Below are 23863 nucleotides of genomic sequence, written 5' to 3'. Positions count from 1 at the left end.
ATCACTCAATATAACTTCTATCATAAAGTGCTTAAACCAGTAGAAACCATCTTGAACTCTAAATGAGTTGCGATCTTCTTGTTCATGTTGAAGGCATCATTGCAATTTTATTAAATGAAAAAGATCTATCGTAACATATGCTCCTAACGGTTCCTCGATCTAGACTAACGGTTCCTCGATCTAGACTAACGGTTCCTCGATCTAGACTAACGGTTCCTCGATCTAGACTAACGGTTCCTCGATCTAGATTTTAATTTGAAGACAACACGGCAACATAAGGACTAGACTAAATTGTTTCCGTGAAAAGATAAGATGAGAAACATTATAAATCACAATCATGCAGATACCAATTTCAGTCACGGTACACGACACATGTTTCTAGAATAAATTTCATCATGAGCGGCCAAGACGAGAAATTTAAGAAGCCTTATACAAAAATTAAAACGATTAACAATAAAATAAGAATTAACTGTCAAATGCATTGGACGTTTTAACTGATAACTAATTAACCATCTTTCATTTAATTGATGTCAGAGGAAAAGGCTGAGTAATATGATATCAGGTCTAAAAATGTTAACATGATACCAAGAAAGCAATCAATATCATAATTGGAAGAAAGAAAGAAAAAAAAAACAACAGAAAACTTTAAGGCCTACTAAAGACGAAAGCACAAACATTATACACAACAAAATTAAAAACCGAGCAAAATGAACCCTACCAAAAACTGCATGGAATGAACCCATGCACCGGACGTGCAAACAATTCCAGCTACAGTGACTATTAAAACTCTCATTCTGTTGTTTTAAAGGAGAAAAATACTTAACTACCTCATCTTTATCTATAATTCATAGTTTCCAGGAAAAATGAAACAAAACTAAAATAAGTAACAATTGATATCGGAAGGAAAGTACACACCATGGTCAATAGTAGTCAAGCCCTGCCCGAAGAAACTGAATATTATTAGTTTGCCTATTTTCCGCTATCACTGGGACTAGGACTAGCTAGCTGGACTAAGTCAAGAGTAAAAAGACACTAAAAATCAGCAAATTAAGACTATAAGAAAGCTTAAGATTGAGCAAGCCAAATCCTGTATAAAAAAATCATGACTCGAAAAATCTGAGTGAACAACTCGAGTGGTCCGAAAAGCTTAGCAGTCTTGCTTTATTACTACTATCAGTGGTGTTGTGTTATACTCCTTAGTCGTAATCAGGATTGATGCATCATATTTTAGCTGACTGGAAGATGTCGTTTGATATTTTTCCAGTTACAGTGACGTAAATTTTCGAACCATATATATAATAAGAGGTGCTGAACCGACTCATATGTGACATGAATTCCTAGTATTCACATCATTCCAGATAAAATCTCAGTATTTCAGACTTTCGGATGTATTCAGTGGAACCTTTATCTTTGGAGAGTATCCGTGAAGTGATCTTCCTGTAACCATCTAAGAGTGGCAACATTTGAAATTGAGACCCAATTAAGATCAATTTAGTAAAACTTCAAGGTGGACTGCTTTTACAAATTTTAAATGATTCATAAATGTCATTGTGACATCATGGGAATCAACATTAAGAAGCTTAAATTTGACATGATTAAAAGCAAAGTAAGTTATCAAAATTAACCGTATTCCACTATGAAAAGGGTCCATTGAAGCTGGGACATATTATATAGCCAGTATACTGATACTTGAAACGCGGACGTCAAAGAAGGCACTCGACAAAAGAATAAAAAACACCTTTGTGAACACGTATACAGAAGAGTCATATAAATAAAGGTAAAATAGACAACAGCTAAAATGTTGTTAAACGATAAATGATTGATTGCTGAAATCAACTATAACTTCAAAGTGAAAGTGAAAGTGAATACATTGGTATATCTTTAACCACGAAATACACGTGTTTTTCCGTATTTTTAAGGCGTCAAATCTACATTTATATATTATGTAAACAAGGTCTTTCCTTCCAATTGGACAAAATGAGTAAAACTTACGTGTACCTAGGATACAGAAATTTGAAGATTTCACAAATAAAACAACAATAAACAAACAGCTAAAAATAGGTTGCACATGGCTATAAAAATGGCGACCGTAGTTTTGGATAACGGCGCCGGTTTAGCAAAAGTTGGATATTATACAGACAAAAACCCTAGGTAATAATAAACAATTTTCCATGTGACCCTCACTACTTTAAATGTTTAACATCAGTAAAGACAAATGCAAGATTTTGTTTGAATATCTTAAATATCGCCAAATATTAAAAAAGGGGGAGCACTGCCTACACCACAAGGGCTCGGAAAATCTTATTTACAGTGTAATAACGATATGTGCTCTACAAAATTGGAAACGCTGGGAAAAAGACTATTTCCCAGTCATACCATTCTCGTGTAGTGGTGACAAATTCTGAAATGTTGATTTTATGCCACATTTCTGAACATATAATAGACTATCATTTATTTGGACAAACCTGGGACTATTATACTAATTTGTATAATAGTCCCAGGACAAACGCATTTACATTAAATGGTTATGGCATTATAAAATACAAACAATTAAACACAATTTTTCAATTATAAGGGAGACAAATGTGTTGATTTTAAAATTAATTGACTGGTTGACAAAATCAACACTATAGGGATATCACAGTATCTGGTCTGTTTGCTCCCTTAACTCGTTCACACCTACACGTTCGCACCCTATTTTAATTCAGATACAGGTTGAATTATTAGATGTGTTTTTCAGATGAACATATAATATAGAGCACATGAAATTAAATACAAATTCTTTATTAACTTTGAGCCTTACGACTCATCAGTGTATTCAAATACAGTATATACATATGGCATATTACAAACAATATTAACAATATGTATATAAATAACAATAGGTGATGTCAAAATTTCTTGTTTACAAAATATCTTTACAATAAACTGTTTCTTAATTTTTTAAAAGATTAAACACAAGTGAAACAACGCCTTGTTAATCTTCTGTCAGTAGATTCAATAAAGTGGATACCTCGGGTATGCAGTGTCGTTATGATAAAAACATAAAATGTAGAAGGTCCTATAACAAAAACACTTAAAGGAATGCTCCAATATTTTATTGATATCGACATGTTTCGGTGGCTAGGCCACAGTCATCAGGATAGAAAACAATACATAAAATCATGCTGATGTACAAAATCGGGTTGAGAAAATTAAAACGTCACAATGCTGCTATGGTGAGTAACGTTATAAATAGCAATTGAAAGTAAGTATATATGGAAGTAAACTATTAAAATAAAATAAAAATACAATGGTTTTGTTGTTAAAATGTTTGTTAAAATTATTCTGCCATCATGTGTTAAACACTCTTGCACAGTGGAACGAATATTACAATAAATTATTGTCAGTTGTGTTCTGTGTAAACTTTGTGTTCAATTAACGTCTTTATTTCCAAATATAGACGACATTTTACTAGCAATTCTGTACCATTTCGACTGGCTTCCCTAGGCCAGAGGTACTACTCCCAATCAATTTGGGAATGCTGTAACGTGTTTGACCGCCGAAGGTATAGGGAAAATTAAATAAAATATCACTAGTCTATACTGAATGTAAACGCTGTGTTCCTTCATTAAACTATCTACTTTGAAGTTCCAGAAAATATGTAAATCAAACATACTACCAACTTTACCAGATTACCAGCCACTTCCGATAGTTTAATGAAGGAACACAGCGTTTACATTCAGTATAGACTAGTGATATTTTATTTTCGTTTTTTGAATGACACTTTATTTTAAAACAATAAAAAAAAACTTTATTATCTCTATTTGATAGCATCACGCTAACTAAAACATGAATAAAAAAACATTAAATTCAAAACCTTTAAAAAGGGTGCTAATGTGTAGGGTGCCAATGTGAAAAGGGGTGAACGTGAAAGGGAGCGAACATGATTTTGGGCAAATTGACCCAGATTGGGATATGACATGCCTTCTGCAAAGTTTGCAATAGAGACTTCAAAAAAGACTGTGGTTGTCTAAATGAGATTTTAAAGCAGTACTGTTCTTCATTAGGAATTCTTCCTGGCTCAGAACACTTTTATTTTCTGACAAAGATTGTGAATGTATGTTCTCAATGGTAAAGAAGATACAGACGGACACTAGGTCATCTTTAGACTTTAGTCATCAGTAATTTATTCCTACTACATAGAAAAGATCTTGCTGGTAATCCATTTTTTTCTTCTGACTTTTTATTTGAGTTATTGCCCTTTAAGGTGGTATGGTAGTATAAACAACAATTTCATACTTTGCCAAAATGCAGTATAAATTGTTATATGTTAAAAAATATAATAAAAATGATAGGTCACTGATCATGTTTTCAAGCTACAGGTTGTGAAAAATTGACACATTTTGTATGGATTATACAGAGAACAAGCATTATACTGTGAAAAGAAGTTAAACTAAATGATAGAATTTTGAAATAAAGTATGAGAAGATAGCTCTTATAAAAATGCTTTCAGAATATCAAAAGAAAAATGGGGTTACTATTCTTTTTTTCCTGCTATAACATAAAATAGAAAAGATTTCTAAAGATTCCTTATATAAATTATATTATGAGTTACCTCCCCTTAATATGCACAGTTTAATAAAATTGGAATTCAAGCAAAATTTTTCTTCTTTTGTAAAAATATGAGTGATTATAACCTGAGATCACAATAATTTGTTCATTAATGAAAATTCTTATTAGTTAGATGCATTCCTGCATCCAAATTTGCTGACCTAATATGTTCTGCACTTTTACAATCCAAGATTGCAGAAGACACCCAAAACCACCTAGTGTTATTTGGATATTATCTTTAAAAACTAAACTGTTAAAAGAGAAAAATGTAACGAGCAAAATTAATAAAGGAGCAAACTGAGATCTTATATTTAAAGAGTGTGATGAATGCTAAGTAAAGGGTGGTTGATTTGGGGTTAGGGTCTTGAAAATTAAATTTTTTAATCAATTTTTTTCATTAATGAATAATGTGATTGTGAGTGACACTTTCAGAAAAAAACTCTCTTAAAAGTTATGTATTTAAAAGTGTTTTATAGTTTTTGAAAAATATTTTAAATAGGAAAAAATTGAAAGGAAATAAATTTCAAAATATCTAATTTTTTAAAGTTGAGCAATTTAGGCTCTGAGGACTTGTTAGGAGGCTCTAGGTCATACCTTAAATGTTTGCTAGGAGTGTGTGTATTAACTTAGTAAAAGTAAGAAATCAAATATACTTGCATTGAAATTGAAAGCATTTAACTTCTAAGGAGATAGAAGTTTTGCTGCATATCCAGTTATGTAATGTCCATTGTCACGACACCATAATATAAGATTGATGAAAATAGATTTAAAAACTAAACATTAAGCCAAGTTTACTCAATTAGGCATTGTTTATTAGGTTAAAACAGATCCACACTTAGATAATTATCAAAGTTTTAATCATGTCAATGTACATTTTTGTACATTAACCAGGATTATGTTCCTTGATATATATAACAATTGTAACTAAGAATTTCAAATGATTTAAATATATTTCATAAATAAAAACGTAAATAAGAAATTGAAAAAAGTTTAATAGAATATTTTTAAGGTAATCAAGGTTTTTAAACACATTGTTTTTTTTTTTTTATCTAATCGTAGATAAAATCTTTTGCAATTGGAAATTGAAGTCATCAGTGATTTCGTGATATTGTCTACTGATGCGACTTTTTGAACTGTTTACACCTTTGACAGAACTTCAGAACTTAATAAGTCTCAATATTGAACTACTAAGGGTGAATAGCTTCATGTTTCATGTTGAATTAATTAGCTTTAAATATAAATTCAACTGTAAGGTCAGAATTATGGGATTGGTAATTGTTTTTAAGAAGATTTCTTTGTACACATAATCATTGGATATTTTGTAATGTACCTTGATGAAAAGTTTACCAGAGAAGCAGGGTTTGAAATGTATTGATACTTGGGAAATTCAAAATTTCCTAGACCTGGCAACAGATTCCTGGCCTCATGGTCATAAATCTTTTCTCAGTACTTGATAGTTGATTCCGGAGTCTAGTACAGAAATCTTACTTGAAAAGTTTTTGCAGTCATAAAAATTTGGAGTACAATTATCATACTTTAACTCAGAATTCAAAAAATCAAAATGCTGGATTTGGTGCTTTAAGCACAAATTTTGTACTCCTGGTACTGAGTAAAGTTTTATGACTGTGGGCTCTCAGTCATAAAACTTTACTCAGTACTTGGAGTACAATATTTGTACAGCTCTCAAGGCCTGGTCTTGAAAATAATAGTATTTTCTCTAAAAATGATGTCAAAGACAAAATGATGCAGCAGCAGTTTTAAAGGAAATTAACATTTAGCAACCTATGTCGACATAAATTTTAAGAAATTGTTTTTTTTGTTCTTTCTTTTTTGTCAGATTTCCATCAGCCATCCCACTGGACCCCAACCATTCAACAATTAATTAATCCTTAAGCCTTCACTTAATAAATAACCAAGTATAAGACATTGATGTTAATCATGTCTAAGTTCTATCAGTATCTATACACCATCAAGTGTTTTAATGACATGTTGGAAAAATGGAAAGAGATCTCTAGACTGTAAGAAATTAAAATTGTCAAATGAAAATTCTATAACACCAAGGGCCAGAGTAAGATAGTTGGGACTTTAAATATGCATGAAAATTTAGCTGATTATATTTTTCAGTTGGGAAAAAAAAAGATAGAAGGAAAGAAATGTATTAGTGGAATAAATTTTTATTTAAAATGAAGAAAATAGCTGCCTTTAGTTGAATAACATCCTTGCTCTATGGTCTTTGAATAGTTGTTTCACTTGCAATCATGCCACATTTTCTTATTTTTTAATGTGAATGCAAATTATCAATTTGTATTGTGCTATTATAATATGTTATAAAAACAATTGTCTCCCTGCAAAAATACCATTCAAAATTAGGAGGTGTGGGATAAACCAGCTATCCACCAGAGACCAAAGAATATGCCCTTTTTTAATCTCTTCATATTCAGACATGGTACCCATGAAAATTTTGACAATGAAGTGCATGGAAAATAAATCTCTTTGTTCGAAGAAAGATAACTCTAGGTCTGTAAATTATTCAAACTGTATACAGTGTTCAAAAATAAAAGATAATTTAATACAATAATAATAATAATAAAAATGATCTGCACATGTCATTGGAAACAAGAGGAGACATTTGATCATTTTTTCTATTTCCTTCCAACCTATACCAAATTGTGTAACCAAGGCCAGGAATTGAAGGACAAGTACACTTTATTAAATCAGGTAGAGAAGACTGTCAAGGGTTGGTAAATATTAAATTTAATTATTTTCTTATTATTTTCAGACTAATGCCAAATTGTATTACTAAGGCAAAAAGTGTGAGAACAAGAACATTTATAGGAGATCAGATAGACGATTGTAAAGATCTGTCTGGATTGTTTTATTTGTTGCCATTTCAAAAGGTAAGTCTTCAGAAAATATATGTACCAAGTCAGGAATAGGATAGTTGTTTTCCATTCATTCTGTTGGCTGATATAGTCAGCCTTTGATTTTGTCAGGTTTTTATGGACTTCCTCCTTTTTAGAATTTACCTTGAAGTTTGTTATTTTTGTTAATATTTGTTTTTGTTACATGAGATTATTTTTTATCATGTTTTACTTATCTTGTTTGTTTTTATCATGTTTTACTTATCTTGATTGTTTTGATCATGTTTTACTTATCTTGTTTGTTTTGATCATGTTTTACTTATCTTGTTTGTTTTGATCATGTTTTACTTATCTTGTTTGTTTTGATCATGTTTTACTTATCTTGATTGTTTTGATCATGTTTTACTTATCTTGTTAGTTTTTATCATGTTTTACTTATCTTGTTTGTTTTGATCATGTTTTACTTATCTTGTTTGTTTTGATCATGTTTTACTTATCTTGGCTGTTTTATCATGTTTTACTTATCTTGTGCATAACTAGATGTTTTATTATGGAGGCAAATTATATTGTAAATTGTTATGGCAATTATAAAAAAAAGAAAACTGACCATGAGAACAGAAAAAGACATGTTTTTGAGATGTTGTTTTTTTTTTATTTATTATTCAACAGAACAGTATTTCCATAAAAATATATTCAGATACATGTCTTATATTATTTAAAGTGGTTATACTTTATATCTGGCATACATAGTTTCAATCCTGGTATCTATGATGATTTTATTATATGTTTTGTTTTAGGGTTATTTAGTGAACTGGGAAATTCAGAGACAAATATGGGATTACATGTTTGGGAAAGATAGTTTAAAGGTTTGTGTGTCATGTTATAAATTCTTGTCAGTTCACTTCAACTAATAGATCAGTTTTCAAATATTTTGCAGTTTGTATACATTATTTTTTTCTTTTTGCATAAATTTGTTTTCTTATAAAATAAACAAAGAAAGTTAACTTGCATAACTAGTTCTGCACAAAGAGATTTATACTGGCAAACCAAACTTCTTCTTACTAAAGTCTAGTATTAGTCTGTGTCTCAACTGATGAAGTGTAATAACCTCATAGGCAGTTCAAAGAGAATTTTACCATAACGGCATAAGAGAACTACTGATAATTGAATATTGCTTGATATCATCTCTCTTTATTTATATTCAATGATAATGATAAACTTGCTTTTTGTAATTACATCCTCTATATGCAAGTAAGGAACAGCAAACTTGAACTTAAGAATAAACAGTTCATAAGAAAAAAACTGTTTGATATAAGTAGATGTCATCTATTAACTAGATTGTGTGAAAATTGTAGATTGCATAAAATATGTTTTCTGCATAAATCTGCAAAATAATTTCAATGTTTGATACAAGTTAGGATGCACTTTACTACTTACACTAATGAGCTATTCTACATTTTTCAGTGCTTGATTTTTATGTTTTTTGTATTATAATTGACAGGTAGATTTACATGACAGTAATATCATTGTAACTGAACCATATTTTAATTTCAACTCTGTACAAGAGGCTATGGATGAAATCTTCTTTGAAGAATACCAGTTTAACTCCGTATTTAGATGCAATCGTAAGTAAACTGTTTAGTTTTTTTTTATGTAATAGTAACTTACATGTAATCCCATACTTCTATGCTTCTATGCTTCCACAAAAATCTAAATAAATTATGATGAAATGTGTATCTTAAAGTCATATGAAACGAGTTTCTTGTAATTTTAATATTATCGAAACTATTGAACCAATGCATGTATACTAAACTAAGTCCTGTATGCACATTTTTTATATTTATTACAAATCTATAATATATTATCGACAAATAATACATCCTCCAGTGATTATTGATGCAAGCCAATTAACTTCCAAGTTTGTTGCCCACATTTACGGGATTGTTACATTGATAAACAATCAACACAGGGCATATGGAGCATGTGACAAAGAAGTGAATTGATAGAGCCATAATATTTTTTTATATGTTCAGTGTGTTCCGGTTTGTTAATCTAACTTTTCCTCAACAGTTGTTAAATGATTTGTTGTATTAAATTTGTTCATTAAGAATCAGTTATTACTATTTCCCTTCCAGTTCATGTTTGTTTATATTCTTTCATCACTGTTTTCCCCTCACACTTGCGCTGTGTAGTGAAAAGTTCTAACGAGAGGTCTCGTAGTTAAGGTCACTGCATATGGGAAAATATCAGGGAATTAGTGTATGGGAAGACAATATAATTCAATAGCAGTACATTTTAAATGTCATTTATGAAGATTTGATAATATATAGAATTTTCTTTTATATTTATTTTGTCTGTAAGTACTTGGATACCTTTGAACATAAAATTCTTATTATGACTGTTATTTCATTTAACTCTTTGCAGTCAATAGGTAAATCAAAACTTGGTGTATTAAGTCTTCCATGCCCTGATTCTGATTGGTTAAAAAAAATGCAGATATCATATGACGAAAACTTTTGTTTATGGGAACTTTTATTTTCCAGCTTCATTTTTATCCCAGTACAAGCACTGTAAAGAGAAAGATCAGAAACCACTGTGTTCAATAGTACTAGATGCTGGATACTCATTCACACATATTATACCATATTGTAAGGGGAAGAAACTGTCACATTGTACAAAAAGGTGAGAACAATTCACGTGTTATATCGTATTGTAATGGAAGAAAAATTTTAAAATGTTTTGAAATGTGAAAACAATTCACACATTTTCCATATTGTATTGTAAGGGGCAGAAACTGGCAGAATGTACAAAAAAGTATGAACAATTCATCATGTCAAACTGTATGGTAAAGTGCAGAGACTCTTCGAGTGTATAAAATGAAAAAGCAACTGGATGACACAAATAACCAAAAGACTTTTAGAGGTCAACTAAAAAGAAGTGTCAAGCCATCACTTATTTTGTCTTTTTAAGTTTTTTTCACTCTGCATATTGTGACCAATTGATATCTACTGAAAAAATTATCCTGGTGACTCCATATAAGTTAGATAACATAAAAACAGAAATGTTCTGAGCAATAACATCATTTAACTAGAGGCTCTCAAGAGCCTGTGTCGCTCACCTGATTCTACTTTGGTTTTGGAAATCATGTTAAAATAGATTAAAATCATAACAGATACCCTAATAATGAGGCCAAATTTGGTTTAATATTGGCCCTGTAATTTAATAAAAAATCCTGGTGGCCATCTTGAACAGTAAATCAGCAACAAAGTAGCAACACTTCATCAGCACCTCATAAAAAAACATTTATGCCATGTTTGGTTTCATTCCATTCAGTGCACATCTAGAAGAAGCATTTGTATGTATTTCCAATAGGGTCTTATGTTAAACGAAGTCCCCCCACTGGCGGCCACCATGGATAAAGGATCAGCTTCAAAGTAACAACACTTAGTCAGCACATCATAAGGAACATTCATGCCATTTTTGGTTTCAATCCATTCATTGGTTCTCTAAAAGAAGACATTCATATATATTTCCCATAGGGTCCTATGTTAAACTAAGTCCCCCACTGGCGGCCATCTTGGATTATGGATCGGCTTCAAAGTAACAACACTATGTCAGCACCTTAAAAGGAACATTCATGCCATGTTTGGTTTCATTCCATACAGTGGTTCTTTAAAAGAAGACATTTGTATGTATTTCCCATAGGGTCCTATGTTAAACTAAGTCCCCCGCTGGCGGCCATCTTGGATAATGGATCGGCTTCAAAGTAACAACACTTGGTCAGCACCTCATAAAGAACATTCATGCCATGTTTGGTTTCATTCCATTCTGTGGTTCTCTAAAAGAAGACATTTGTATGTATTTCCCATAGGGTCCTATGTTAAACTAAGTCCCCCGCTGGCGGCCATCTTGGATAAAGGATCGGCTTCAAAGTAACAACACCTGGTCAGCACCTCAAAAGGAACATTCATGCCATGTTTGGTTTCATTCCATACAGTGGTTCTTTAAAAGAAGACATTTGTATGTATTTCCCATAGGGTCCTATGTTAAACTAAGTCCCCCGCTGGCGGCCATCTTGGATGATGGATCGGCTTCAAAGTAACAACACTTGGTCAGCACCTCATAAAGAACATTCATGCCATGTTTGGTTTCATTCCATTCTGTGGTTCTCTAAAAGAAGACATTTGTATGTATTTCCCTTAGGGTCCTATGTTAAACTAAGTCCCCCGCTGGCGGCCATCTTGGATAAAGGATCGGCTTCATAGTAACAACACTTGGTCAACACCTCATAAGAAACATTCATGCCATGTTTGGTTTCATTCCATTCAGTGGTTCTCTAAAAGAAGACATTTGTATGTATTTCCCATAGGGTCCTATGTTAAATTAAGTCCCCTGCTGGCGGCCATCTTGGATGATGTATCGGCTTCAAAGTAACAACACTTGGTCAGCACCTCATAAGGAACATTCATGCCATGTTTGGTTTCATTCCATTCAGTGGTTCTCTAGAAGAAGTTCAAAATGTAAAAAGTTAACAACGACGACGGACAACGACGGACGCCAAGTGATGAGAAAAGCTCACTTGGCCCTTCGGGCCAGGTGAGCTAAAAATGAAAATGTGTGGGCAGGTTTTCAAGAAATAACTTTAAATTAAAAAAAAATAGTATAGTTACGATGCTTTTTACATGCATTTTATACACACAATTTATCCACTTTTATATCTATTTCACACATTTTTAATCGATTTTATCACTAGAAGTATAAATGCTACATATATTATTATTTTTATGTTCAAGATGCAGTTCAACAAGATGTAAATGCAAAATTGATAAAGATCTGAAATCTCCTATACCTTGATTTAAAAAAATCATAATTCTATCAACTTTTGATGATTGGAATAAATATATTGAATGCATTGTTCCTGAATTTTATACCTGCCAGTCTTTATAATAAAAGTCATATAATCAACAATGATTTTGAGAGAACCTATTTTTTTCAGGATAGATGTTGGTGGTAAAGTGTTGACCAATCATTTGAAGGAAGTGATCTCATACAGGTAACAATACTGTTTACTTGCCATAGAGAATAACTCATTATAATTCTTATATGATTTACATATTAGGGAATACGTTGATATGATTGGTCGAGAAGACTTCCGGTTGTTGTTCTTGACATTTTTTATTTTAATCCGGCTCGACGTTAAAAAATATTATTTTCACTTTGCGTTAATCGTTTTACTAAATGATAAACACAAAACATTCATTTGAATGATAATAAGAGTTTTTGTAGTTTATTTTTTATCAGATAGAAAATTTCATGGATTACATATTTTTGCTTTAACCAACAAATATATTCATGCGCCAGGCCAATTCAATGACACAAATATACAATTTACATGTGATAGAGGTTACGAGTGTGGAAAAATAAATTCCTTATCTCCAATTTTAAAGAATTATAAGGATTTAACGCATTTTTAAAGGAATTTATTGGTGTGTAAACTGGACCAAGTCACTCACATACATATCATAAAAGTCCTTTGGACTTTTATTTGTTTGTGAGTGAATTGGTCGAGTTTATACACCAATAAATTCCTTTAAAAAGGCATTAAATCCTATAATAAAATATCATATCATGTATAAACTGGTGAAAAGGTCAACCAGAGGAATATTATTTATTTTATGATGAATTGGCCTCTCTTTCAAAATCAAGATACATTCAATATTCTGGGAATTGGGAATGACATATTGGAGCAAGAAGTAGTCCTCATGAGTAATGATGTGCTTAGGTATTCAAGGATAAAAAAATCTTTTTAAATGAAGTTGGGTAACAGTTAACTGTGATAACAGTGCATTATTACATTTTACTATGTTACTTGAAGTGTGTTTTTTGGGCATAAAGTCAACATTGAGGAAAGGAATAAATATCTTAATTGGGATAAGTTCCATTTCACTGCTTGTATAAATGTTAAAAATGGAAAAAAAAATATGATATATTTCTGTAGTTGGGTGTGAATAAATAAAATAAGAATATAGACGGATGCTTGAATAATACCAAGCTTGCCCTTAAAGATTTAAGTGACGTCAGAAATCAGCTGGTAATCAGGTATAAATGGAAATGATATGAATTAAACATACATGTATTGCATTTGAAATTTCAGACAGTTAATGGTAATGGATGAAACATATGTCCTAAATCAGTTAAAGGAAGATGTCTGCTATGTTTCTCAAGATTTCATGAAAGATATGGAGATTGGAAGGTAAGTAGATTATTTAATCATTTATGAAAATAATTCATTATTTTGACAACATTTGAAAAAGAGGCTTCTTCAAGCATTTGTTAGCTCACCAGGTCCAAAAGGCTTCAAGTATTTTCTTGCTAGCTCACCAGGTCCAAAGGCCTCCACATTTCAAGTGTTAAATTTTCACATTTCATTTAACTTCTCTAAAACTAAAATGCCCATTTAGATTAAACTTCCTTTCAATTGATGTTTTATTTTTAAGACTATTATGTTCAAAATCTGGCTATTTCATTTTAAAAGGAAGAAAGGCAAAGAAAACACAATAGCCAGGGACTATGTACTACCAGACTACACACATATAAAGAGAGGTTATGTGAAACCAATAGAGGAGACAACAGGCAGAGCTAAGGATGGGGAACAGGTTAATATTCTAACTTCTGAAATAAATTTAACAGTCATATTTAAGAAAAAAATAAGACAATAACAAAAAATTTAATTTGAAATCATAATTGTAACAATGACAGACACGACCAGTGAAATTATCTTTTAGTATGGTTAGGTTTGGCAGTATATATTCAAAAATTGCTGCTAGAACAAAAAGCTAATTTTTTTTTTATCTCCCTTTGTTCAAGAGAAGAGGCTATAGGTTACAATACACCATTAGATTTTATGGGCGCAGCCATTTTATGAGCATAACATGGTATTCAGAATTAAGAGTATAGCTAATCCTGATTGGTTGATATGTGCGCCCGTTATTTTTTGTTATTAGAGACTTCGTGCATTCTGCATTATACCAAGGGCCAAATAAATTATTTTCCTTAGCCCTAACGGAACTGAGATGTCTTTTAAACGCTAGGATGAGACACGTATTTTTAAGTGCAAAATTGATAGGCATGGGAGATAAGTACAAATTACGCTAAGAAAAGCAACGCGAACCTATATTTTTTGGACCAAAAAATACTGTCCTAATAACTTTTCTTTAATTCTAGCAAGGTTTCGTTTAAAAAATCAACTTTCTAAAGTCTGTATCTCGAAAAAGGCTATCATTGTCGCCTATGGGGAAATTAATTGTTTATTTCAATCTATACAGCGTCGACATTTCTTTATCATAGTGCTCAAAAAGTGTCAAAAACAGTAATTTTACTTGATATTTGATGTGAAAGCGTATTTTGTGGTAACAAATGAATTATTGATTAACTAGTTTTTAAGCTATAGTCTGTTTCATATTTGTATTGCGTTTTACCTTAGAAACAAGGGTGGGTTCGACTTTTGACTTACTGTGGAGAGAATATGTCATTTTCTGAACTTCTGCTGATTTGTTTGAAAAAAGCACTAAACGCCTAGAGTTTGGATATACAAATCGATTTTTAAACATGACAATCTTGATCCAAGTGCTGTTATCGAAATTACCAAATTCAGTGAATATGTACAGAAATGACCCCCATTGAACATTGAAATGTTCACTCGAATGGCAGACTATAAAAATTAGAATAGGCATGACATTTTGTAGTTAACGAATAGTTTTCGATGTATAAACACAAATATTTACACATTTTTCATATTTTGAAATGCTATAGTCTGTTTCAAAAATGTACTTTTATACGAAAATGGTTTCATTTAAAACTGTTGTTCAAAATTCACCGTAGTAGTTACATATTGGATCGGTTTTGGTATCAATATAATCAGTACTTGATGACATATAAAGAATCATTGGAGAAAGTGGACATTATCTTCAGGCCCTTTTTAGCAGTACCGCATTTACTCAAAAAATCAGAAAATTTTTTTTCATATTTTTTGACTGGGGTCACCTCTGATAAAAATTGTGAAAATTCAGAGAGTAATGCCAAAACGTTTTGAAGATGATTTTTGTGTGGAATATATATTTGTGCATCTAACGAACTATGAATTGCATGATTCTAGAAAGTATTAAATACCGTATAGGTTACAATACACCATTAGATTTTATGGGCGCAGCCATTTTATGAGCATAACATGGTATTCAGAATTAAGAGTATAGCTAATCCTGATTGGTTGATATGTGCGCCCGTTATTTTTTGTTATTAGAGACTTCGTGCATTCTGCATTATACCAAAGGCCAAATAAATTATTTTCCTTAGCCCTAACGGAACTGAGATGTCTTTTAAACGCTAGGATGAGACACGTATTTTTAAGTGCAAAATTGATAGGCATGGGAGATAAGTACAAATTACGCTAAGAAAAGCAACGCGAACCTATATTTTTTGGACCAAAAAATACTGTCCTAATAACTTTTCTTTAATTCTAGCAAGGTTTCGTTTAAAAAATCAACTTTCTAAAGTCTGTATCTCGAAAAAGGCTATCATTGTCGCCTATGGGGAAATTAATTGTTTATTTCAATCTATACAGCGTCGACATTTCTTTATCATAGTGCTCAAAAAGTGTCAAAAACAGTAATTTTACTTGATATTTGATGTGAAAGCGTATTTTGTGGTAACAAATGAATTATTGATTAACTAGTTTTTAAGCTATAGTCTGTTTCATATTTGTATTGCGTTTTACCTTAGAAACAAGGGTGGGTTCGACTTTTGACTTACTGTGGAGAGAATATGTCATTTTCTGAACTTCTGCTGATTTGTTTGAAAAAAGCACTAAACGCCTAGAGTTTGGATATACAAATCGATTTTTAAACATGACAATCTTGATCCAAGTGCTGTTATCGAAATTACCAAATTCAGTGAATATGTACAGAAATGACCCCCATTGAACATTGAAATGTTCACTCGAATGGCAGACTATAAAAATTAGAATAGGCATGACATTTTGTAGTTAACGAATAGTTTTCGATGTATAAACACAAATATTTACACATTTTTCATATTTTGAAATGCTATAGTCTGTTTCAAAAATGTACTTTTATACGAAAATGGTTTCATTTAAAACTGTTGTTCAAAATTCACCGTAGTAGTTACATATTGGATCGGTTTTGGTATCAATATAATCAGTACTTGATGACATATAAAGAATCATTGGAGAAAGTGGACATTATCTTCAGGCCCTTTTTAGCAGTACCGCATTTACTCAAAAAATCAGAAATTTTTTTTTCATATTTTTTGACTGGGGTCACCTCTGATAAAAAATTGTGAAAATTCAGAGAGTAATGCCAGAACGTTTTGAAGATGATTTTTGTGTGGAATATATATTTGTGCATCTAACGAACTATGAATTGCATGATTCTAGAAAGTATTAAATACCGTATAGGTTACAATACACCATTAGATTTTATGGGCGCAGCCATTTTATGAGCATAACATGGTATTCAGAATTAAGAGTATAGCTAATCCTGATTGGTTGATATGTGCGCCCGTTATTTTTTGTTATTAGAGACTTCGTGCATTCTGCATTATACCAAAGGCCAAATAAATTATTTTCCTTAGCCCTAACGGAACTGAGATGTCTTTTAAACGCTAGGATGAGACACGTATTTTTAAGTGCAAAATTGATAGGCATGGGAGATAAGTACAAATTACGCTAAGAAAAGCAACGCGAACCTATATTTTTTGGACCAAAAAATACTGTCCTAATAACTTTTCTTTAATTCTAGCAAGGTTTCGTTTAAAAAGTCAACTTTCTAAAGTCTGTATCTCGAAAAAGGCTATCATTGTCGCCTATGGGGAAATTAATTGTTTATTTCAATCTTTATGTAAAGTCATCATATTAAAACTGTGCCTACTTATATCCAAACTGGTACCCATTATAATAGTACTTAGTGTTATAGTTTGATAAATATATAACAATCCAATTATACCCCAGCTCTACATGAGAGGGGTTAACGGCTTTACCTTTGTCTGTTCATCTGTTTTTTCATCCCATTACATTTTCGTTGCATTTATCCCAGGAACTACAAATCAGAGCACACTGAAATTTGGAAGCACTCTTTCTCTTATGTGAGCATTTTATACTGTGTGATGCCTATTTTAGATCAAGTGCTCATCAACTTCCTGCTAACTCACTTATATTCTTAAGCATAATGGCCATGTATTATTTCTGTAACAATTTACTTAAGACATATAGCTTACTGAAATTTGTATTAAGCTTCATGTAAGCATGTTATACCATATGAAGCAATTTCACATCAACCCCTCATCAACTTCCTGTTAACCAAATACTTATAGTGGTGGTATAATTACAGCTCATCTTGTTTTATATGAAACTTTTGCTTTTTCCCCATTGGTGATTCTTTTGAGCATGCTTACATAGTGTCCTCTAACAGAAACTTATATGTTTTCATTCAAATTTTTGCAAGTATTAAATTGAAAAAAAAAATGAAGAAAGGATTTACAAGGGTTTCAGAAATTCTCAATTATGGGATTTTTCTAGTTTAATCACATTTATAACATTTATAATTTCAGATTATTAGAATGAATAATGAAAGATTTGCCATACCAGAACTATTATTTCACCCCTCAGATGTTGGTATCCATGAAATGGGTGTGGCTGAAGCTGTGGTGCATACTATTCAGTCTCTACCTGAAGGTCAGTTATCTGTGTAAGATAGGGAAATTGCATCAAAGTTCAAACAACTTGTTTAAAGTTTTTAAGCCCCCGCAGTAGTGGAGGGGGCATCAAGTTTTACCCTTGTCCGTCCGTTTGCCTCAACCAAATGTTATGAAACTACAAAATGCTTGTTACCACAAAACTCAAATTAGGAACAAATTTGGGTAGCGTCACTTTTACTGTTCTTGATTTATGTTCCTTTATAACATTTTATGCAAGCGGGGGCATCATCTGTGTCCCATAGACACATTCCCCATTTATTTGTTTTCTTTTCTTCTCATACAAATGAAATACTTTATTTAATATGTATCACCAAAAAAAAATCAAATTCAAAATCATGCAGACATTAGAATTTGTTCCTTTGCTCTCAGTGAGACCTATTCATACTATTATTGATGCATCAGAGTTAAATAAGAAATTTGTCATAGAAAATTTAGCCTTGTGTGAAAATTTAATTTAATTCCAGTCAAGACCAGCATGGACAGTGATTATGATTCTTGTATAATGAATACTCCTCATATTATGTGTTCCATATTTCAGATGTTCAATAAAGGTAAACAGTTGACATATAGGTATTTTTTTGTTTATGTGTCCCCTCCCCCCTCCCCCTCCCCCCCCTATCTCCTTTATTCATAGTTAATTTTGTTTAATGTTTTTGTTCTACAGAAATGCAGCCCCATATGTACAGTAATGTAATACTGACAGGAGGTAACTGTAGGATTCCAGGCTTTTACAGTAGAATGTAAGTTTTTAACAGTGTTGAAAATAAAATAATAAAAATTGTGAACATATAGATTAGTGTACAGAGAGAATATATTATACACAAAGATAGTATGCGTAGTCAACAATTCAGACAAAAACCATCACTAATTATTTAGGCCAATTTTGGTTATTTTTTTTTTAACTTGAAAGTCAGATTCATTTTTAGCTCACCTGGCCCAAAGGGCCAAGTGAGCTTTTTTCATCACTTGGCGTCCGTCATCGTCGTTAACTTTTTACATTTTGAACTTCTTCTAGTGAACCACTGAATGGAATGAAACCAAACATGGCATGAATGTTCCTTATGAGGTGCTGACCAAGTGTTGTTACTTTGTACCAAATCCATCAACCAAGATGGCTGCCAGCAGGGGACTTAGTTTAACAAAGGACCCTACGGGAAATATATACAAATGTCTTCTTCTAGAAAACTGCTTAATGGGTTGAAACCAAACATGGTATGAATGTTTCTTTAGAGGTGCTGAACAAGTGTTGTTACTTTGTAGCTGATTTGTCATCCAACATGGCTGCCAGCAGGGGGAGCTAGTTTAACATAGGACCCTATGGGAAATACATACAAATGTTTTCTTCTAGAGAACCACTGAATAGAATGAAACCAAATATGGCATGAATGTTCCTAATGAGGTGCTGACTAAGTGTTGTTGCTTTGTAGCCGAACCATCATCCAAGATGGCCGCCAGCAGGGGACTTAGTTTAACATAAAACCCTATGGGAAATACATACCCCCAAGATTTTTTATTAAATTACGGGGCCAATATTAAACCAAATTTGGCCTCAATCATTATTAGGGTATCTGTTATGATTTTAATCTATTTTTACATGATTTCCAAAACCAAAGTAGAATCAGGTGAGCGACACAGGCTCTTGAGAGCCTCTAGTTTCAAACTGTTAAATTCATACCAGAAGTCACTGCTTATACAAACCAGTATCAACGTCCAGAGTCACCGGACAGCATGCATTATATTCCATACTTGTATCAGTAAAAATATTAAATGATGATTTGTGGAATTGCAAACTTAAAGTTTTTAAAAAATGTTTTGGAAATATTAAATTTATGGAAAATGGTCTCGTTAGCTCTCTCACGGGTACAATTCTTGCCAGATTTTTATAAAACTTATACTATAGATTAATATCAGCAATATCTCGGACAAGTTCTATAATGGTGGCCGATCAACTTTTTTTAAAAAGAGTTATGCTCCTTGGAAATATTAAATTTATGGAAAATGGCCTCGTTAGTGCTCTCACAGGTACAATTCTTGCCAGATTTTTATAAAACTTATACTATAGGTTAATATCAGAATATCTCGGACAAGTTCTATAATGGTGGACGATCGACTTTTTTTAAAAGAGTAATGCCCCTTGGAAATATAAAATATGTGCAACGCAGGGGACATTGGAACTGTGTTCTTTTATTTTCAATTGGAATTTTCCACCAAAACAAAAGAAAATAGGCCAGTTTCCACTGGTTCTGAGGACTGTAAAACATATAGCATATGTGTAGACGAAAAGTTCTAACAATATGTTTGTTTAAACAGAAAACTTTACTGACTTAAATATTAGAATGTTGCAACCATGTGCTATGTGTTTCCTAAAACTAAATTTGTTTGAAATCCAGATTTTGTTAAATTTCGCCAAAATCATTGTTTTTGGCCTATTTGGGGTGTAAATGTCTTTAGAAAAGTTCAACAACATTTGTTCTATTTCACTTTCTTGCATGCTTATTAATCAACATGATACACATTTCATCTTGAAATTTCTATTGAGGGCCAAACAAGGTCCTTACTGCACCTACCCCTTTGACTCTTACAAGATTATGTAAAGACGCCTTTCTTGACTTTTGTCTGTTAATGATTAAATTATTTTGAAAGAAAATTTATAAAGTGATTGATATGACTTAAAAGGTCATTCAAGGCATTAACATAGTTAATTTTCTGTAAAAAATATTTTGTCTTTATAACGATGTTATCTATTTTAGGGAGAGCGAGACCAGAAGTATGACCCCAGATGAGTATGACCTTTGTATGAAAAAACCAGAAAAGTAAGTAGGACATAGGATGTTTGATAAAAATGAATGTGACATTAACCCAGCAATTACTCTCATCTTAAAAGGAACTTTATAACCTCTAAAAATGAACAGACACCATTTTTTTAAAAGTCTGAGGAAAAGATGTTATAAAACAAAAACTTTAAAATTTAGACTGGAAGGATTGTCAAGCATTTAAAATTTCAGCAGAAACCAATATCAAATCCTCAAAGAAAATGTGTTATGAAACAACCCCATGAAAAAGTGTTTTGAAACAACAATTATTAAATTTAGACTGGAAGGATTGTCAAACAGCGAAAATGTTCACAATTTCAATAAAGAGATGCTATATTTAGTAATAGAATCTATTTCTCTGATCAATTTTAGATTATATATGATCTAAAATTTACATCATTTTATGTGATTTGTGGTTATTGAATCTTCCTTTTTGCCATAAGTTTGACAGTCTTTTCGATTGTATCTCAATAGCAGTGCTTTAACAGCAAAAAAGTTATAATATATGTTTTTGAAATCGGACAAGTAAAAAGCACCAAGTACAAAAAACTGAAAAAAAAGGTTCAACAAGAAAAGTACAATTGTTTGAGTTATTGTAAATTAATGAAGTATTAAAGTAGTTTTTATGATAATTTCTCAAGGATTTTTCTCATTTCTCTTTCTTAGTCCTAGTACATATGCGTGGGAAGGTGGAACCTTGTTGGCCAAAGATCCACAGATGAAAAAAATGTCAGTCAGTCGAGAGGAATATGAGGAGAATGGACATAACATTTGTTTTGAGAAGTTTGACGTATGAAATATACACTCGTCAATATCGAACAAGATTTTTGTACAATGTATGAGCACAGATTTTTTGTGTTATCTGGAGAAGAATGTTATAGCATGATAACATAAACTAAACTTTTAGTCAAAGAATTAGTGTCATGTGTACAAACAGGTAGAAAACAGAGAACAGACTGTTGCTAAGAATCTATGAGATTGATATAAGACCAGTAATGAACAGTTTGACAAGAGACGAAAGAAACTTGTATTTAATGTTTAAGTCAGCTGTTGTTATTATTCTACCAAATGCAATAAATATATAAAAATTTGATTTCATTAAAAAAATATACATCAGAGGTATAATAATGTGTGCATTTGTCTTATAAGTTCACAAAGACCGATCATCACTCTTTTGTAGTAAAAGTCTTGTATAAACAGAAGATATAGGATAGCAATCAATAAGACAGCAACATAACACAATAAACAATATTATTTGAGAACTCAAAGGACAAGGTCACTATAATGCTTTTTACAATGAGTAGGCTAGATACAAGTATCTGCTTCATTAGGTGTCTTGTTAGGGTCTGTCTTTCATAACCTCACATCAGAGTTGTAAAGGGGTGATAGTGATATGTTTATAACTTTATCTGTCCATAGCAATACCGTAAACACAATATTTGAGTGTAAAAAGGCAATAATTTTGTATCATTTGATCTTGTATTTTGATTTTGCTTATGACAGGTGCCACATGTGGAGTGGGATCAGTATACCCTTCTGGAGCAGCTGAGATCACTCCAAGGTTTTTGATAAAATCGGGTTGCTGAGTCTTCTAGTTTTCTATGTATTGTTTTGTGGACTATTGTCTTTCATCCTTTTGGTTTTTTGCCACAGTATCGTCAGTTTCTATTTTACTTATGACCAAGGATCCGGAAATTTTTTCACACAATTTCCGTCATTTTGAGATGACTTAAAAGTTGGTGCCTTTTTTCCAAATTGTCGAAATCACACTAGATTCGTAGCATCAACGAACTTGTATTGACTGTTTCGTCGCATTTACTACATGAATTTTCTTACCATTTTTCTAAAAACATTCAATGACAGTTTAGGGAAGGCTACAGTTTAAAATTAAAATGATTTTAATGACTCAAAATCGTAAATTTCTTAGACATATGGAAACTTATATCATAGGTTTATATCAGCAATGACTTGGAGGAGTTCGAAAATCAGTGTGGATCAATAATATTATAAGTTATGCCCCTTGGAAACATTAATTATATGGAAAATTGCATCGTTTGCGCTCTAATGTGTACATTTCTTGCCAGATTTATATAAAACTTATATTGTAGGTTTATATCAGCGATGTCTAGGACGAGTTTGAAAATCAGTGTCGATCAATCATTTTTACTAGAGTTCTTCCCCTTAGAAATATTAATTATTTGGAATATTGCAATGTTAGTGCTCTCATGTGTACAATTTTTGCCAGATTCTTATGAAACTTATATCATAGGTTTATAACAGCAATGTCTGGGACAAGTTTGAAAATCAGTGCCGATATTATTTTTTAACGAGTTATGGCCCTTAGATATATTTTTTATATGGAAATTTGCATTGTTAGCGCTCTGACATGTAAAATTTTTGCCAGATTTTTGTCAAATTCATACCAAAGTTTAATATCAGCAATGTCGTGGACAATTTCGATAATAATTGCCAATCAAATATTTTTAATAAGTTATGCCCCTTGGAAATATTAAATAGATCAGAAATTGCTCTTCAGCCTTCAACTCTACAAGATAATTTTAAAAAGTTTTTGAAAAAAAAATCAAAAAATTTTGAACAGATAAAATATGTGTAAAGTGGGGCACATTGAAACTCTGTTCTTTTATTAAAGTAAATATTATGTGACAAAATGGTTATGTGTAGTATACATTAATGAGGCATCATGGTTTCCTACATATTAAAAGAGATTGATTATTACTATGATCATTGGGTGGGAAACAAATGGATGACTGAACAAGAAGAGCTCACTTGGAATTTTATATGGAGATCTTGCATCAATGATTTTTT

The 23863-nt window shown here is 31.7% G+C and overlaps 2 protein-coding genes across 4 annotated transcripts in view; one reads left to right on the top strand and one right to left on the bottom strand.

Annotated features, from left to right (window-relative positions):
• Window positions 1-5349, bottom strand: part of LOC127725686 (uncharacterized) — a 34868-nt gene extending 29519 nt beyond the window's left edge. For both annotated transcript variants that reach the window (XM_052232844.1, XM_052232845.1), the window contains exon 1: window positions 5251-5349. The gene's annotated coding sequence lies outside the window, so the exon portion shown is untranslated. The remainder of the gene's footprint in view (window positions 1-5250) is intronic.
• On the top strand, window positions 1751-22130 carry LOC127725688 (actin-related protein 6-like). Of its 2 annotated transcripts, none has more exons than XM_052232850.1 (12): window positions 1751-1777; window positions 7373-7490; window positions 8252-8320; window positions 8956-9079; window positions 9998-10136; window positions 12451-12507; window positions 13609-13707; window positions 13990-14110; window positions 18078-18201; window positions 18889-18964; window positions 20975-21037; window positions 21704-22130. In XM_052232850.1, exons 2-12 carry the CDS (start codon window positions 7377-7379, stop codon window positions 21831-21833), a joined length of 1116 nt encoding a protein of 371 aa, XP_052088810.1. In that variant the 5' UTR covers window positions 1751-1777; window positions 7373-7376; the 3' UTR covers window positions 21834-22130. The 2 variants fall into 2 exon arrangements, with proteins under 2 accessions (XP_052088810.1, XP_052088809.1); XM_052232849.1 differs by lacking the exon at window positions 1751-1777 and adding an exon at window positions 2075-2151.
• The last annotated feature ends 1733 nt before the right edge of the window (window positions 22131-23863 follow it).

Source organism: Mytilus californianus, unplaced genomic scaffold (genome assembly GCF_021869535.1).
Source record: "Mytilus californianus isolate M0D057914Y unplaced genomic scaffold, xbMytCali1.0.p SCAF_15, whole genome shotgun sequence".
Taxonomy (NCBI): domain Eukaryota; kingdom Metazoa; phylum Mollusca; class Bivalvia; order Mytilida; family Mytilidae; genus Mytilus; species Mytilus californianus.
The sequence above is the reverse complement of the archived record's forward strand: the minus strand, read 5'-3'. Positions and strand labels throughout refer to the sequence as shown.